This window comes from Beta vulgaris, chromosome 4 (assembly GCF_026745355.1).
Source record: "Beta vulgaris subsp. vulgaris cultivar EL10 chromosome 4, EL10.2, whole genome shotgun sequence".
Lineage (NCBI taxonomy): Eukaryota > Viridiplantae > Streptophyta > Magnoliopsida > Caryophyllales > Amaranthaceae > Beta > Beta vulgaris.
In genome coordinates, this window is record NC_079205.1 from 28,319,289 (window position 1) to 28,337,183 (window position 17,895).

The following is a 17,895-nucleotide window of genomic DNA, read 5'->3' on the forward strand; positions in this document are numbered from 1 at the left end:
TATGGTCATGATTAATGAATATATTTTTTCTCTTAAATAGTGTTTTTGATTATCAATAGACATTAGATTTATATTTGATTTAATTTATTCATGATACCATCATTATGATCTTCTTTTTTGCTTTTCCATCTTCTATTTTATATGTCTTAGTGTTTATGTACTAATAATTAAAGGTTGAAGTAGTGGCAGACACTCATATATTTTCTCTATTCTTTATGTCCTCCATCTATTAAATTTTACCCTCTACTTTCTTAAAGTATCATTCGGGTATATTTTCATGTTAAAATGTGTTAGCTATTGTTAGTCATACCAATTATTGGGATACTATATAATAATAAACTTATCTATAATATTCAACTGAACATTAAAAATGTATAATTTATATATCACAATAACAAATCTAGAAATTAAAGTATAACGACAAATACTTTCTCTGTCTTTTTCTACTGCAAAAATGAGTTTGGACATGGTTTGTAAGAAAATAAAAAAAGGGTAGTTTAGCATAGATGGTTTAACTAGAGTAGGGGATAAGTAGATCCTTAATAAAGTAATGCAACCTTATGAGGCACTTTGAGTAATTAATGGTGGTTTTATTAACATAAAGTAAAGGCGATGTTGTCAACTATAGTTGCTTTTTTTTTCAAAAGTGAAGTGATTCGAATAGATGAAACTACTCGAAGTGGTAATTATTGCAATAGAAAAAGAATGGAGAAATTATATAATAATTGTGCTGAAAAATCTCATTTCAGATAAAAAAAATCAACAATGTTAACAAAAAATTTGCAAAAAAAAAAAAAAAAAAAAACAATAACTCGTGTAAGCACGGATATTGCAATAGAAAAAGAATGGAGAAATTATATAACAATTGTGTCATTTAAAATCAATAAAAAATCAACAATATTAACAAAAAATTTACAGAAGTAATATAAACAATAACCCGTGTAAGCACGGAATTCAAAACTTATTATATTTTCTAATTGCGCTGTCCTAAATGCCGCCTTCTATAAGTAGTTTTTGAGTCTTTTTCAGTACATACATTATACATATAGGAGTACATTTCTAATCTTTCTCTTTCTCTTTCTCTATTTTATTACTTTTCCTCATTTCTTTTTCTTTTCTTTGTAGATGCCTAATGCAAAGTAAAAGCTTCATTTTCCTCTCTCATATCATATGCATGGACATTAGTATAAATGTTGTGGCTTCAATATGCACAAGTAGGGGTTGAGCAGTTGAGCACCAAACTTAAACCCAAGGTCCAGCACTGCATTCATTGCATTTGCAGAACACCTCTCTCTCTCTCTCTCTCTCTCTTCCCTCCAAAAAAAGAAACTTCTCTCACTAACTGCCCTGCCTTTGCTTCTACAAGCAGCTCCAAAACATAACTTCTCGATCTTCTTTCTTACTTGTTCAAAACTCTTATGTGGGTCTACTGCTTAGTGCTTAGTACTCGAAAACATATTCTGCACTTTCATTTTGCTCTGACACAAACTCATTTTTTGCCACTAAAAAATCTTAATACACAAGCATAAAATTTATACTATGCTCAAAATACATTCCTTTTTTGCTTAGTTCTAAAGCGTCAAGGGAAAATGCTATATATATATATTTCCTTCTAAGTATAGTAAGTGTCCATAAGTGAGCAAAGTGTTAAGCTTCTTGTTTGTTCATTTACCAAGAACAACAAGTGCTTTCTTTGCTGAAAATAGATAGATCATGGATAAGTTTTCGACGTTTCAGGGTGGAAATGTTGATGTTACAAACCAAATTGAGTTGTTTTGGGTACAAGCTAAAGCCCCTCTTTTGGTTCCTCTCCTTAAGTTATTCGTGACACTTTGTTTAGGTATGTCTATAATGTTATTCGTGGAGCGAGTTTATATGGGGTTTGTTATACTCTTGGTGAAGATCTTTGGGCGTAAGCCTGAGAAGAAGTATAATTGGGAACCATTGAAAGATGATTTGGAGATTGGCAACTCTACTTATCCTATGGTTCTTGTTCAAATTCCCATGTATAATGAAAAAGAGGTTAGCTTCATTTTACCTTTACATGACTCATTATCTAGAGATGAATATCTCATAACATTTTTTTTTTCTTAGATATTTTACTATTCTTATTATTTCCACCCTACTTCACTGACCAATTTTATGATATTGCAATTTTTGTAGTGGAACATGATATATCTAGTAATTAAGCTAAAATAACTCCTCTATTAGTTGATTCAAGCACATGATGGCAATACCTATAATTTTACGTTTTTTTTTATCCATATGAGCCACGAAGGCGGTACAAAGTACCTATAATTGTACGTAGTAAAGCAAGAATAACAATTCCCACACCAATTCATTCAAGGATGGGCTGGTAACACCGACACAGTGATTGCGGGACTAATGTTATTCTTTTTTCTGGTTCCTTGTATAGGTATATCAACTATCCATAGGAGCAGCATGCGGACTTTCATGGCCATCAGATCGCATTGTAGTCCAAGTGTTGGATGATTCAACTGATCCGGTTACTAAGGTCACATATTTAGTAGCAAATTCATTTTTTTAAATGATTAATATTAGTTATTGAAAGATTAGTTTAAGCATATCTAACATCATTGTTTGATAAAAACTTATGATATGGAACAGAATCTGGTGGAAATGGAATGCCACCGATGGGCAAGCAAAGGTATCAACATAAAATATGAGATAAGAGACAATAGAAATGGGTACAAAGCAGGGGCACTAAAGGAAGGAATGAAGCATAGTTATGTTAAGGAGTGTGATTTTGTTGCTATTTTCGATGCGGATTTCCAACCTGAGCCCGACTTTCTTTGGCGTACTATCCCATTTCTTGTCCATAACCCGCAGATTGCTCTTGTTCAAGCTCGTTGGAAGTTTGGTATGATTATTAATTAATGTTATTTATTAGCCACGTGATCATATATCATGTCATATTGCGCCAAAAAATATTATGTCATATGGTATACAATAATTTTTACTCTTATTAAATAAAATATCAATTATACTAATCTTAAATCATTGTTAATCTTAGTTCTAATACACTTCCCAAAAGCTAGCTCAAGAAGAAGAGAGCTCATTATCCTATATAAACCACACACCAAAATGTTATGGACCGATCTCAGGAAAATGATCCCAATCGACTGTATGAGAGGTTGGTGTGCGGTTTATATAAGACAATGACTCTCCTCCTTTTCAGCTAGCTTTTGAAGAGTGCATTTTTATTGTCCGATAACAATTACTCTTTTTTAGGAATCAACCAATAAAAAAGAGCTAACACATAATAATATAGGAATTATAGTATAGTGAATTTGAAAGGTTATCGATTGTATAATAATAATCCAAGTGTTATCGGATTATTCTACTTCTATTTTAGAAGAATTGAGATTCGTAGGGGTACTAATTTGGAATTATGACAAACCGCAAGCACTAGATTCTATGAAGTTGTTCAAAGACATATTATTATTAAATAGAACTAAAGCTTGTGATTATGATGTTAACTTTTAGTTTGTTTGATTAGTGTTTAATTACCTGTATGATATTGTTGATCAACTATTACTAGTAGATCCTACCACCTACTTTAGTGAACTAGTGGCGAGGTTGGTGCATGGTACACTTTCTTTGATGTGACAATGCGTAAGTTGAGAATTCGTGAGACTGTCGGTGCTGGGTTTTGTTTTATTTTTGTGCTTTTTCTTTGTTAGGTTACATGTTAATATGGGTGATCTTTATGACCTCTTTTTTCTGCTTTGCATTTGCTTCTTTCATGTGTGGTGGAGAAACAAGGCATGCACTGTGTGAAGCCAAAAAGTGGTCCGTCCGTCTAAGAGAGTCATCGAGTGTCCTTGACACTTTAACTTGATTACTATCTATACTTTAATTTCTTGCTCTTCACCAAAAATTATTTAATTAGTTAAATTTATACTTGGTCAATATTTACTATTTGTACATTCTTAATAGTCAAGATTATAGAACTTATAACTCTTATAACCAATTCCAGAAACATGTGTCATGTATAGAATGGTAAATTTTGTTTTTGACTGTTCATTCAAGATGCTCATAATATATACTCATTGATGCAAAAAATACAAAAAGTAACAAGTCAATGACCTAGAAAATAAATTTGATATTTTCTTTACAATAATACGTCAAAATAGAAGTGTCCTTGTAGTAAAATATCCTAATTTTTCTAGGTGACCGAGCAAGATAAACTAAAATATTGTCTTTCTCTTTACAATATGGATACGTCCAAATAGGAGTATCCTTGCAGTACAATATCCTAGTTTATCTAGGTGACCGAGCAAAATAAACTACATTATTGTCTATTATTAATCCTCACTAAACGTCTTCCAAAATATAAATTCAAACTATATTCTTTAATGATGCACAAATTATTGCATGGACTTATTAAGATTTTTATTTCATTGTTTGTAGTAAAGACTCATTTATTAGGACGCTTATTTATATATATTTCTCAGGTAATTTGTAGTAGGCTATTTGCAACATGACTTGGTTGAAATACACATGAACACATATATAAACTCAATTTGGTGTAAAGTCTTTTGTTAAAATTATGCCCAACTTCCATATATATTATTCTACAATGCTTATAGCATATTCTATTTTGAAAGACAACTATCTATAACATAGTTGGCTATTCCATGTCAAAGTTTTTAGGAAGATACTTTTATGTCATAGGCTTGTGGAGTTGTGGAAATATTAGATCTACTTATATATATTTTATAACACGAAAGGATGATTTAGTGTGTGGTATTAATTTTACAGGTTCATTGAATTTGTTAAATCTTAATGAACCTGATCAGCTTTTATTTACACTTGTTTGAATTGAAAGCTTAGATGGTATCCATTGCTAATTTGTTTATAAAATAAATCTCTTATCAGTTTAATATAAGTGGTACGGCATTCTTTTGAACATAATTTTTCAGTGAATGCGGATGAATGCTTGATGACGAGGATGCAAGAAATGTCCTTAGATTACCATTTCACAGTGGAGCAAGAAGTAGGATCTTCAACCTATGCTTTCTTTGGATTTAATGGTACATTACAACTTTGATCGATCAACATATATATAAACTAATTATGTCCTGTGTTTTTTCCTAATAATATTTAGTGATGATGATATATATTATAATGGTACGCTACAACTTTGATAGATCAACACATAAAGTATTAATGATGGTGATATATCTTGTAACATGTAATTGCAGGGACAGCTGGTGTATGGAGGATATCAGCAATCAATGAAGCTGGTGGGTGGAAAGACCGAACTACGGTGGAGGATATGGACTTAGCTGTGCGGGCCAGTCTCAAGGGTTGGAAATTTGTTTATGTGGGTGAGCTTAAGGTACGTGTGTGTTACTTCACCTTTTTTCCCTTTCCTTTTTTGTTTTAGATTATACTAGGAAATATAAACTCTCATCCATCTAATTACAACTTTCATTTTGCAAAGTGACTTAAATTAATAGTTTAATTGATGTTCTTCAATATTGAGAATGATATAGTTTCTACAAATAAGATGAGTATTTTATTGTACTCCCTCTGTCTCAAAATATAATTTCTATTTTCCTTTTTTTACAGTAATTTATGCAAGTAGAATTTAAGAGAGATAGTAAAGATTTTTTAAATTTAAATAAATATTGTATGAAAAAGATGATTTAGAAGAGAGAATGGAGAATAATTGGTGAAAGAACATTAATTGTAACATTTTGGTTGAATAAACAAAGGAAAAAACAGAATTCAAGAAGCAAATAAGTGACGGGACACGATTTTTCTTGACAAATTACGGAAAAATGTGGAGATAAATATAAAAATGGAAACTATATTTTGGGACACCAAAATGGAAATGGGGAACTATATTTTGAGATCACGGAGGGACTACGTCAAATAAAAAACAAAGAACATAAGTACTTTTGTTTGTTTTCAATAAAAACACATAACTATTATACTATGTGGAACAAGATCCAATATATTTCTATCTTGACATTTTTAGTAGCACATTTATCACAATTTTTTCATTTCTCAATAAGTGCAATATTAGACTATTCATGGTCTTTGAGACCCATTTCTCACAATCAAATTAATATAATTAGTTACGTGCTAAAACAAATGATGAATAATTAGTAATATTTTGAAATAATGCCAAATGTATTTACTTCCTCCATTTCATAATACTCGCTACATTTTTCATTGTTGGGAAGTTTCACATTACTTGGTACACTTATTTTTTGGGCAATAAACTCTATTTATCTCTCTTCTCACATGGGTCCATTTTCTTTTTACTCTTTACCTATTTCCTCTCCAAAAATTGCCTAGGAGTCCATGAATTGAGAAGTGTAGCGAGTAATATGAAACGAAGGAAGTATAAAAATTATTACACATAATGATTTTTTTTTTTTGGAAATGTGTATTTATCTAACCATTGTAAGTTTGTAACTGAATAAAATGTGTAAATCGACTATCTATAACCGTTGTTCATGAACCGTGAGATTGTCACTATGGAGAAAAATGTTACCATACCTGGTCTCTTTGTTTTATAGATAAACCTTAGCTAAGTAGCTCTACTCATATTTTGTTAATACTATATACTTGGAAGAAAATACAAAGTTAATAAATCTTACCCTTAATAGGTCGAGTGTTGTATATGTTAGAAATCAGAGAAAGTATATATGTCCTGATTAATTTGAAACGCAAAATGATATCAATTAATCATCTTTCATGTACTCATGTTAGGTGAAAAATGAGCTTCCAAGTACGTTCAAAGCCTACCGTTATCAGCAACATAGATGGTCGTGTGGCCCTGCCAATTTGTTTAGAAAGATGGTAAACGAAATCATTAAGAATAAGGTGAGTTTATTGGGTGTGTTTTCCTCAATTTATAACTATTTTTTTTTTTTGATAATTAACTTGTAAGTATTTAATAGCTGTTTATTTGGACTTTTTCCTTCGTATACATGCCTAAATTAAGCTTTATTATTAAATGAAAGCTTACTTTTACAACAAGAAAGAAAGAATAAGGTGAGATATTCCAATTAATTTCACCCAAAATAGGATATTTCACCTAATTTACTCTTCGTGTTTGGATCCTCTAGAGTTGTAAAATAACTCTACAAGGTAGAGTTTGAGCAATATCAATCATTGAATAAAAAATCAATGGCTCATATATTTTCATTCCGAAATCCCCCCTATTTCATCTTATGAAAATCCACCTCTAAATCTTTTCCTTCCACCAATATGGGTCCTTGATTTAAAAATGTATGGCTCAGATAAAACTCTACCTCGTAGAGTTTCACAAAAACTCTAGAGGATCCGGACTCATTTACTTCATTCATAAAATAAGGTTAGAATGTCTCTTGCCTTAGCCTCTACTCTTACTCAAATTATGTCATTAATTAATTCTATTTTTATCCAAATTTTCTGAATCTTGGGTGAACCTTTTTATATGGCAGAAAGTATCAATTTGGAAGAAGGTTCATGTGATCTATAGCTTCTTCTTTGTAAGGAAAATAGTGGCTCACGTTGTTACCTTCATCTTCTATTGCGTTGTACTACCAACGACAGTTTTGGTCCCCGAAGTAGAAGTGCCCAAATGGGGAGCTATTTATATTCCAATGATTATTACTCTCCTCAATGCGGTTGGAACTCCAAGGTTAACCTTACTAAATAGCCCTCGAGAGATTTAATGTTCTATTGCGTTGTAATTTAATGTTTAAAATTATGTGTTTACAAGTATTTCCTCCGGGTCCGAAAGATCCTCCTTGTTATTGTTATTACAAATAGCAAGGAGGATCAATTTGTGTGGAGTTGGAGTGGGTAAAGTAGGAGATAAAAAGGGGGTTAAGGAAAATAAACAAATAAAAAGGAGTAGAGTAAGAGTGAGAAATGGAGTAAAATTGAATTAATAGTGTAATGATGAACCATATGATAAAAACATGAGAGAGCAAAAAGGGAAAAAACTTTCTTTTGTTAAAAGTTTTAGGAGAAATTATGTTGTGGGTCATAAAAAAAAGAGAAACTATTATTTTATATTAAAGTTGAATGTATGTGTGATAAAAAATTAGTGGTCCTATTCTCAAAATAGAAACAAAAAATGGGGTACACTAATTAGGGACATCTCAAAAAAAAAAAAAATACGGATAAACTAATAAAGATTGGAGGGAGTATATCTTAAAATTATACATAATAAGGCTAGGCTATGTTCATTTCACCTTATTTTTGCTTATTGTAGATCTAATCAGATCAGATCAGAAAAAATAAGTTGAGATCAGATCATGCTTATATTTAAAAATCATTATACTATTAAATATCTTTCATTACATATTAGTAAAAATTATTAATTGAATATTAATAAAGTACTCATTGAGACGAATCAAACAAGACCCCACATGACTATATTTTTTCTTATATATTGAGAAAAATCTAAAGCATAAGATCTTGTAATCAGATCATATCATATCAGAAAAAATAAGTTCAGATAAATCAGATAAGTTCAGATCTGAAAATTTCAGATAAACTAAACATAGCCTAAGTTCCATTGTAATAGAAAATAACTTTTTATCTGCCATAAAAAGAGATAATCTTCGAATTTCTTTATTATCACTTAACCAAGTGTTGGTCAAATGTTTAATATGCATTTCTTATAAAAAATCATGCAGGTCTCTACATCTAGTTGTGTTTTGGATCTTATTCGAGAATGTCATGTCACTGCATCGAACTAAGGCGACATTTATTGGCCTCCTAGAAGCTGGACGGGTCAACGAATGGGTTGTTACAGAGAAATTGGGAGATGCACTAAAGAACAAATTTGATACCAAATCATTCAAAAAACCTCGCAGCAGAATTATAGATAAGTAAGTCTTCTTGAATTTATATTCTCTTTCAATGAAATAGATGAAAGTAAACAACTTGCTACAAGACTTTAAGAGTTAAAAAAAACTCTACCAAAAGTGTTAGCTGATGATTGAAATTTTAAGAATAGTTTGATAATCTATCATGTCTTTTTATATAGGAGTATTTTGAATTTGAAGTATATATGCAACACATGCTTTCCTCACCTGGCGCTAAATCTTTTACTTAGAAGAATAAATTTAAATATATTTGTTTTATGTTACGCTAGCTCTAATACCATGTCAAGAGCACCAATACGACCAAAAGTTTAAATTGATGGTTGAAATCCAGGGAATAGATTTATACTTTATCAAAATTGCGATAACTTTACTCAATCAATTTTTTAATACTCCATCCATCTCAAAAATATAGTTCTCATTTCCCTTTTTTCATGGTCATTTATACAAGTAGAATCTAAGAGTAATTATAAAGATTTTTCATTTATATAAATAAATATTGTATGGGAAAAGATGATTTTAGCAGAAAGAATGGAGAATAATTGGTGAAAGAGTATTAATTATAACATTTTGGTTGTATAAACAAAGGAAAAAACAAAAAACAAGAAGCAAATAAATGACGAGACACGGTTTTTCTAGATAAATTACAAAAAAAATGTGGAACTAAATACGAAAATGGAAACTATGTTTTGAGACACCAAAAATAAAAATGGGAACTATATTTTGGGATGGAAAGAGTTTTATATTGTTATGAGCTTTGGTTTGTAAGTGAAAGTTTTTAAAAGGCGCAATCTTACACAACTATTAATATATATTTTGATATATCTCTATTATATAAGGGAAGAGAGGAGCAATGGTGTCCTCTTTTGAAATGCCAATTTTGCCCCCCTTCCCTTTCTAAATTAAAAAAGGAATGTCAAAATCAAAATTGGCACTTAAAGAAAACTACCGAAAATTAATTTATAACAGTCACTCACAAATCACTTAAAAGAATAAACTTTACAAATCACTCATACAATTGAGAAAATCACGTTATAAAAATCACGCAAATCACTCAAATAATCGGAAAACTTTATTAAAACATAAAATTAACATACAATCTAAAACTAATAACCTAAAACGTCAATGCATACAAAAACATTTACAAAAATTTACTAACAAATCACTATTCTCAAGAATCATTCACAATTAATGGTGGGTCATGATAAAAATAGAGGTGTATTTGTAGTGAAATCAGATTTTAGAAGTTAGACAAGGAAAAAAATTATTTACTTTTTTATAGTGTTTAGAATTTAGAAGTTAGTACTGTACTCAATTCAAAAATCAACTAAAAAAATTATAATATTAAAAATCATAAATAAATTCAATAAAATTTCTATTTTGTTCATAGAATTTAACTTTGAAAAGTAAAAAAAAAAAGACAAAAATAATGGTGAGAGATTTAAGTGACAGAAACTAAACCAATCAAATTTTGCAACTAAAAATAATTATACTTCATATGTCTAATGTTTAAATTTTGACTCTTATGCCGAAGAAAATCGAGTTTCCGTTTCGAAAAAAATTCAAACACGCATCGCGTGCAAAAAATTCTAGTGAAACATAGTCTCATCCAAATGTGATCATAATGCTTGTCATCTTCAAATTAAAATATATTTTTATTTAACAATTTTTACGACCACTTATTATCAATTTAGAGGTGGTATTGAATGACATGAAATTTGTGTTGAAAAAACGTATTTGGTGATAAAGTATTATTACCATTATAATAATTTATTGTCAGCTATTCTCTGAGGTAGTGTAAAACCAATTAAGGGTCCTTTCTTTTTTACTTATTTGAACTTATTACTAAGCCTTCTTAATTCTTATTTGGCCTTACCAGAACTTATTTGAATTAAACTTAATTAAGCTTATTTATATAAATATATTAAAAGGTGTTCCTAAACAAAAAATTGTGCCATGTGGTGCTCTTTCTAAGGATTTTTAATTGATGTAATTTATTTACAATAAAAAAAATTATAAATTGCATAGTATGGGTTTTGATCCCGTGATCCCAAGTTCATATACTAAAACTTTAACCACTAGACCAAATTTTTATTTTGTGCTATTATTTTAAAGTACAATATTATTAAATGTAAATTTTTTTTTATCCAAGCCTCCGAAGAATAGTACAGGCCTAATAACTAGTTATACCTTACAGCGTGAATGTGACAAATCTTGTTTTTATTTAACTCAACTTATCTAAATTTACAACTTATTAGTCTTTATTAGATTTTATATAAACTTATGTAAACTTATTAGTCCTAAAAAAATCGATTAATGTGTTAACAAATTTTGGTTGCAGAATCTATATGCTGGAGCTTGTGGTGGGTGCATATCTCTTTTTCTGTGGCTGTTATGATATCGCCTTGGGAAAAAACCACTACTTCATTTATCTCTTCCTTCAGTCCTTTGCATTCTTCATCGCTGGATTTGGCTATGTTGGCATCATTGTCCCAACTTCATAGAAACACTAACTTTATCAACGTAGTAAATTTATCATATGAAATATAAATGGCATTCGCTCTTCTTTTTATTCTTTTTTTTTGTATAATCTATGTCCTATTGTCTCTCTATCTCCAGATTGTGGGGCAATATAGGAATTGTTCCTTTTGTTTTATTTCTTTTTTGTTTTTGGGTTTTCAACAATGTTTTGGTTAAATTTCATCAGCCGTTGTAACTTATATATAGATATTTTGTGATTCTTTTTAATTGAATATAAACAATCAAGACACTAATGTCTTATTGATTGAATTTCTGTTACGTAATCTCAGAATTCAATTGCAAGTTAATTTTGTGTGTGTGTGTTTTATTTAACTTAATTTGATTCATGTTCTATATATATCTAAAGGTTATAAACTACGCTTATATAGTTAATTATATAGCTATGTGTGGTTAATCTCCAACATAATGGTACAAATAAATGAAACAATAGTTCTCAATGGAATTCATCCATCTATATCAATTTTTTTTTTTTTTTTTGATAAGTTTGCTTATATTGTATTCATAATACTGAATTACAATACAATGATCCATGAGCGCCTATTAGAGAAGCAACCCATGACAGATGGGTACATATTTTCCACAGTCTATGCTCAGTACAACCAAGCTACAACCAAACCACAACCAAGCTACAACCAAGCTACAAATTCATTACATCTTTGCAGACCTTGTTTTGCAAGATTGTCTGCAACAACATTTGACTCGCGGTTCTTATGAATGATGGATATGGAGAAGTTTGGGGAGGCTCTCACAGTGTTTTGATGAAGTTCAACATGAAATTAATATTCCATGGCCCAACTTTGTCTTCTATGCACCATTTTACCACATTCAGGGAATCAAATTCAATAATCAAATGAGAGGGTTTGAAAAGATTGCACCCTAGAGTGATCTTTAAGGCCCGGTGAATAGCATGGACCTCAGCCATGTTAATCTCCATGAGAGGGATCGGAGAGGAGAAGATGCAAACAAATTTTCCAGCGTGGTCTCTAAGAACACCACCAATGGCGGCTTGTTGACAAGGAGGTTGAAGGGAGCCATCCACATTCCATTTCATGACATGAATGGGAGGAGGGCTCCATTTTTCAAGGTGCTTATGGCATTGAGGCCTGGATAACAAATGACGACTCTCGGCCCACGCCAAGCATGATGGATTACTAATAACTTCATGCGACGAGTAGGGGAAGGGATCTCCCCAGCCCTTAATCCACCAGCACATTCTTAGGAGGATTAAATCATGAAGTTGTAAGAGAGTGGATGGGGTGTTATCAAAAATTCCGGAGTTTCTTTCTTTCCAAAGGGTCCATACTATAATCGAGAAACTTGCTTGCCAAACCTTTTTGAAGAATTTGCCGTGAAGGGGAGGAGACCGTGTGAGATACAAATCTTATAGCGTAGCTGGGGTAACCATATTTATTTGCCAAAATGTTGCACCACCAACACCACAACATCCACGAGAAGCTACAATGAAGAAAGAGGTGTTCAGTTGTCTCGGGGTAGTTGCCGCATAATACACACAGATGACTTGATAGTGAAATAATTCCCATATGGAGATGAGCTTCACCTTGGTGTTGATTTTCCCAAGCAAAGAAAACCATGTGAATAATTCGATTCTATGCGGGACAAGGCCCCGCCAAAGCCCTTTGCAACTTATATTATCACACCTTGCTTTTTCGCGGATTTGTTCATCTCTAGTGTGAAGGATTTTATCGAGAATGCTCCGGATTTTTGCGGGCTCCATATAAATATATCATCCTGCCTTGGATCCAGAGTCACCTCTTCAAGGATGCTTTTGAGAGACAGTTCCTCTTGCATATCTTGGGGTCTCAAGGCCCTCTTCCATGTTAAGCTCCATTTCCATGTGAGGCCATCCCAAAAACCAAGAGTAGCTATGACGGCATTCGGTGAAGATGATAGACGAAATAGTCTTGGGCACAGTATTTTTAGCGGCTTTTTGCCCACCCAAAGATCATGCCAAAATAAAGAAGAGACCCCATTGCCTATTTTTTTCCTTACTCTCGTCATAATCAATGATTGAGCATTGGAATGCTTTAGAAGAGAAGTGCACAAGGCTTTCCACAACCCACCTAGGCAAGGAGCTTTAAGGTCGAATAGGGAGATCTCCGGTCCATAATTGTATATGGACTTAATGAGTTGTTGCCATAGAGAGGATGGCTCAGTGAGTAGGCGCCATAACCATCGAAATAATAGGCCCAAGTTTCAGATTTGCAGGTTGCCTATTTTGACTCCCCCAAGTGACTTGGGAAGTTCTAGTGTGCTCCATGAGACCAGAGGGATTGACTTCTTTTCATTGTAACCATTCCAAAGAAATTTTGTTTGCAGTTGCACTATTCTCTTGATGACCCCCTTGGGAGCAGGGAATAGCGACATGAAGTAGAGAGGTAAGCTTGATAACGAAGCTTTTATTAATGTGAGGCCTCCCTAATAGATAATAAGCTTCCTTTCCACGAAGCAAGTTTCTTTGAGATCCGGTCAATGATTGGATTCCAGATTTCAATACGAGACATGCTCCCGCCAATGGGTAATCCGAGATATACAAATGGGAATTTGCCTTGCTTACATAGTAATGAAGATGCCAAGTGATGAAGTTGAGACTCATTGATATGTATTCCAAGAATAGAAGATTTGTGAAAGTTCACTTTTAGGCCCGATGCTTGATGGAATAGAATAAGCATTTTCTTTACGTTCATAAGCTGATCAATGTTAGGGGGGAAAAATAATATTGTATCATCCGCATATTGCAAGTGAGTGATTTTGGGACCATTGTCACACGCATCCAATCCTTCCCACAAGTGAAGCGCCGTCGCTTTTTGTATAAGGAGGAAGTGATTTAACAATAAGATCGAACAAGAAGGGGGAGAGCGGGTCACCTTGGCGAAGACCGGTTGGAGCTTGAAGGCCATTGTTGGTGAGACATTTACTAGGATGGATGCAGAGGCCTTCATGACACACGAATTCATCCATTTTCTCCACTTCATGGGGAATTGCATTTGTTGGAGTATCCATTCTAAGAAGCTCCATGATACACTGTCGAAGGCTTTGTGGAAATCAAGCTTAACAATTGCCGCTTGTACTTTTTGCCATCGACAGGTGTCTATGAGTTCATTGGCAATGAAGACCCCGTCCAAGATTTGGCGGCCTTGGATGAATGATGTTTGGCTTGGGCTTATCAGTTCGTTCATTACCTTTTGAAGACGGTGGGCTAGAAGCTTGGAGATGATCTTGTAGATATATCCCACCATACTTATCGGTCGGAAATCAGTAAAGTTGGATGGGTTGTCAAGCTTGGGGATTAGGGCAATAAAAGCTGTGTTGCTTCCTTTCGGAAGCTTTGCGGTCTGCCAGAATTCCTTCACAATTCCGTAAATGTCTTCTTTAATCACCTCCCATGCATTATGGATGAATTTGAAGTTGAATCCATCCGGCCCAGGTGCCTTGGATCCATCACAGGACTTGACGGCTTCATCTATTTCTTCATTGGAGAATTCGGATATGAGGGCAAATTGATGAGCTTCATCCAGTGTTTTTAAGTTGATCCCTCTGAAGGTGGGCCTATTGTTATGGGCTTCCTTGAAAGTCTGTTTGAAGTATGCCACCGCAACCTTTTTTATTTTGTCCGGTTCAGTCACTGTACACCCATCCACTAAGATTATTTCAATTGCATTCCTTCTCTTTCTCATAGTTGCAATTGCGTGGAAAAACCTCGTGTTCTTGTCTCCTTCTCGCAGCCAATGACTCCTTGAATTTTGCGCCCAGTATGTTTCTTTTCTCCTTAACCATTGCCATAGATTAAGATGTGCATGTGTTCTGTCCTCTATTTCGGATTGTTCGAGAGAGCGTGAATTTGCAATTGTGTCAATCTCAGATATCTTATTTTCTGCAGCTTTGATATTTTCTTCAATGGATCCAAATGAATTTTTATTCCATTCCTTGAGATCATGCTTGAATGCTCGAAGTTTATCTGGGATCGAATTATGTGATTTTTGCCAAGCATCTTTGATAGTTTTCAGGCAACCTGGATGAGAAAGGCAGTAGTCTTGGAATCGAAATGGTCGTGGGCCCCAGTCCCCATCACTAGGGGAAAAAAATAGAAGGGCTGCGCAAGAAGGGCTGCGCTTTTGATAAAAGCGCAGCCCTATTTTTGAAGGGCTGCGCTTTTGTAAAAAGGCGCAGCCCTACAAATAAGAAGGGCTGCGCTTTTTAAAAAGCGCAGCCCTTCTCAAGGTAGGGCTGCGCTTTTTTGAAACTAGCGCAGCCCTACTAGCTGTTTTTTTTTTTATATCTTCTATGCGCGCCCTATAGTCCTTCCCACTTTCCCTCTTTCTTTCACCCTTCAACATTTTCGTGCGAAAAACCGACACACCACCACCACCTTGCGCGACCACCACTACCACCACCACCACCATCACAACATTTCTTCTCCACCACTGCCGCCCACAACATTTCTTCTCTTCTCCACCACAACATTTCTTCTCTTCTCATTTCTTCTCCACCACATGAGTTGTTACCAATAAGGGGCAATGGTCTGGGATGCTTCGGTTGAGAATATGCAGTTTAATGGATGGGAGATGAGAGATCCAATCCGGGTGAACAAAAAGTCTATCCAATTTGCTTTTGGATTGATTTCGGAACCAAGTGAACCAACCATTTGTGGAGGGTATTTCTGTTACCTGCAATTCCTGCAAAAAAGATTTCAAACTGTCGGATCCATTAGTAACCACATTCTGACTACCCTTTTCTAGAGGTGATAGAGTTTCATTAAAATAACCAAGTTAAAGACAAGGTAATTGGACACGGTCCCAGAGGGAAATTATTTATGTGTATACTATGACTCGTTCTTCAACTGAGCAGGGGCTATAAATGTTCAGAATTAAACAGCTATATCCCAGGGAGGGAATTGAGCCAATTAATGCTATCCAATTTCTTCCAACTTCTGAAGGCTCTAGAGAGAAGAATGTGGAATCCCAAAGTGATAGCAACCCGCCAGAGTTTCTATTCGAGGGGGAAAAGATGGCTTGGATGTTGGATTGTTTCCAAATGGAGTTCAGGGTTATTTTTGGTTCAAAGTGTTCTTTTTTTGTTTCTTGCACGAACACAAAATGGGGGATATTCTTTGTGATTAGTTTTCGGAGAGAGCTTCTTTTGATTTTTGCACCCAATCCTCTAATATTCCAGGACAATATGATCATGGTTTCACTATTCATCCATCTATATCTTACAGAGCACTAGGGGGAAAAAACAGAAAGGCTGCGCAAGAAGGGTGCGCTTTTGATAAAAGCGCAGCCCTATGGTTGAAGGGCTGCACCTTTTAAAAAAGCGCAGCCCTCCTCAAGGTGAAGGGCAGCGCTTTTTAAAAGGCGCATCCCTTCTCAAGGTAGGGCTGCGTTTTTTTAAAACTAGCGCAGCCCTACTAGCTGCTTCTTTTTTTTTTCGATAACTCCTATGCGCGCCTTATACTCCTTCATTCCCACTTTCCCTCTTTCACTTCATACCCCAAATTATGCGAAAAACCGAGTGCACCACCACCACCTTGCGAGCCCTAATTCGACACACCACCACCACCCACATTGCTCCACCACTTTGCGCGACACCACTACCACCACCACCACAACATTTCTTCTCCACCACTGCCGCCCACCACAATTTCTTCTCCACCATCACCTTGCGCGCCACCCATTTCTTCCATTTCTTCTCCACCACATTGTGGGTCCGCCACCACCTTGCGCGCCACCCACATTGCGCGACGCAACCCTTCTCTTCTCTTCTCTTCTCTTCTCTTCTCTTCTCTTCTCTTCTCTTCTCCACCATCACCACTACTCTTCTCTTCTCATTTCATCTCCACCATTTGAGTGGTTAATTAGGTATGAATTAATTTTGTTTTTAAGTTACTTTTGTTTTTCTTAATTGAATTAAATGATTAATGTGGAATGTGGGTGGTTGGCAAATCTACCCAAATGACCCTCATTAGAGGGAAATATATGATCGAATTGCCCATAGGGAGGAAGAGCGGATGGTTGGGATGTATGGAGGTTGGTCGGTTCCTCCAGTGGAACTCAGAGTCATTCTAGCTCAAGAACCCCAACAATACAAGGTTCAAGTACTACTGATTCGACCCAATCCAGTACCATGTATGGGGCCGAGGAAGGGTATAAGACTTGTGGCCCTGACTATATTTCGGAGACCCTGCCAATCAGTAGTGACGACAGTGGGTACTATTATGATCCTTGCATGTTGGATTGAGCAAGGGAGTGTACCCTAGGAAGGGAGACAAGCGGAAGGAAACTTTTAATATATGTCATTTCTTTATGTAGTGTTAAGTTTTGTTCAAAGATCAGTATGTTGCATGAGATGTTTAAGTAAATAATAAGGAAAGTCAATATGTTTGTATCAAAAACGTATATAAATAACCAGTGAAGTTGCTATGCTATCATGGACTATATATATGAAGTAGAGTTGTTAAGTTATTGTATTAAGTAAA

At 34.3% G+C, this 17,895-nt stretch overlaps 1 protein-coding gene across 2 annotated transcripts; it reads left to right on the plus strand.

The window, feature by feature from the left end:
- Positions 1-1,058: 1,058 nt before the first annotated feature.
- Positions 1,059-11,660, plus strand: LOC104907308 (glucomannan 4-beta-mannosyltransferase 9). Of its 2 annotated transcripts, XM_010696221.4 has the most exons (9): positions 1,062-2,022; positions 2,417-2,515; positions 2,629-2,881; positions 4,947-5,057; positions 5,229-5,365; positions 6,751-6,864; positions 7,467-7,666; positions 8,673-8,867; positions 11,203-11,660. In XM_010696221.4, exons 1-9 carry the CDS (start codon positions 1,714-1,716, stop codon positions 11,363-11,365), a joined length of 1,581 nt encoding a protein of 526 aa, XP_010694523.1. In that variant the 5' UTR covers positions 1,062-1,713; the 3' UTR covers positions 11,366-11,660. The 2 variants fall into 2 exon arrangements, with proteins under 2 accessions (XP_048498948.1, XP_010694523.1); XM_048642991.2 differs by lacking the exons at positions 7,467-7,666; positions 11,203-11,660 and having other exon boundaries at positions 1,059-2,022; positions 8,673-8,865.
- The last annotated feature ends 6,235 nt before the right edge of the window (positions 11,661-17,895 follow it).

Coding starts and splice junctions, on each gene's coding strand:
- LOC104907308 (XM_010696221.4), top strand. CDS start 1,714: ATGGATAAGTTTTCGACGTTTCAGGGTGGAAATGTTGATGTTACAAAC. Junction 5,366..6,750: donor TTTATGTGGGTGAGCTTAAG/GTACGTGTGTGT, acceptor TACTCATGTTAG/GTGAAAAATGAGCTTCCAAG. Junction 7,667..8,672: donor AATGCGGTTGGAACTCCAAG/GTTAACCTTACT, acceptor AAAATCATGCAG/GTCTCTACATCTAGTTGTGT.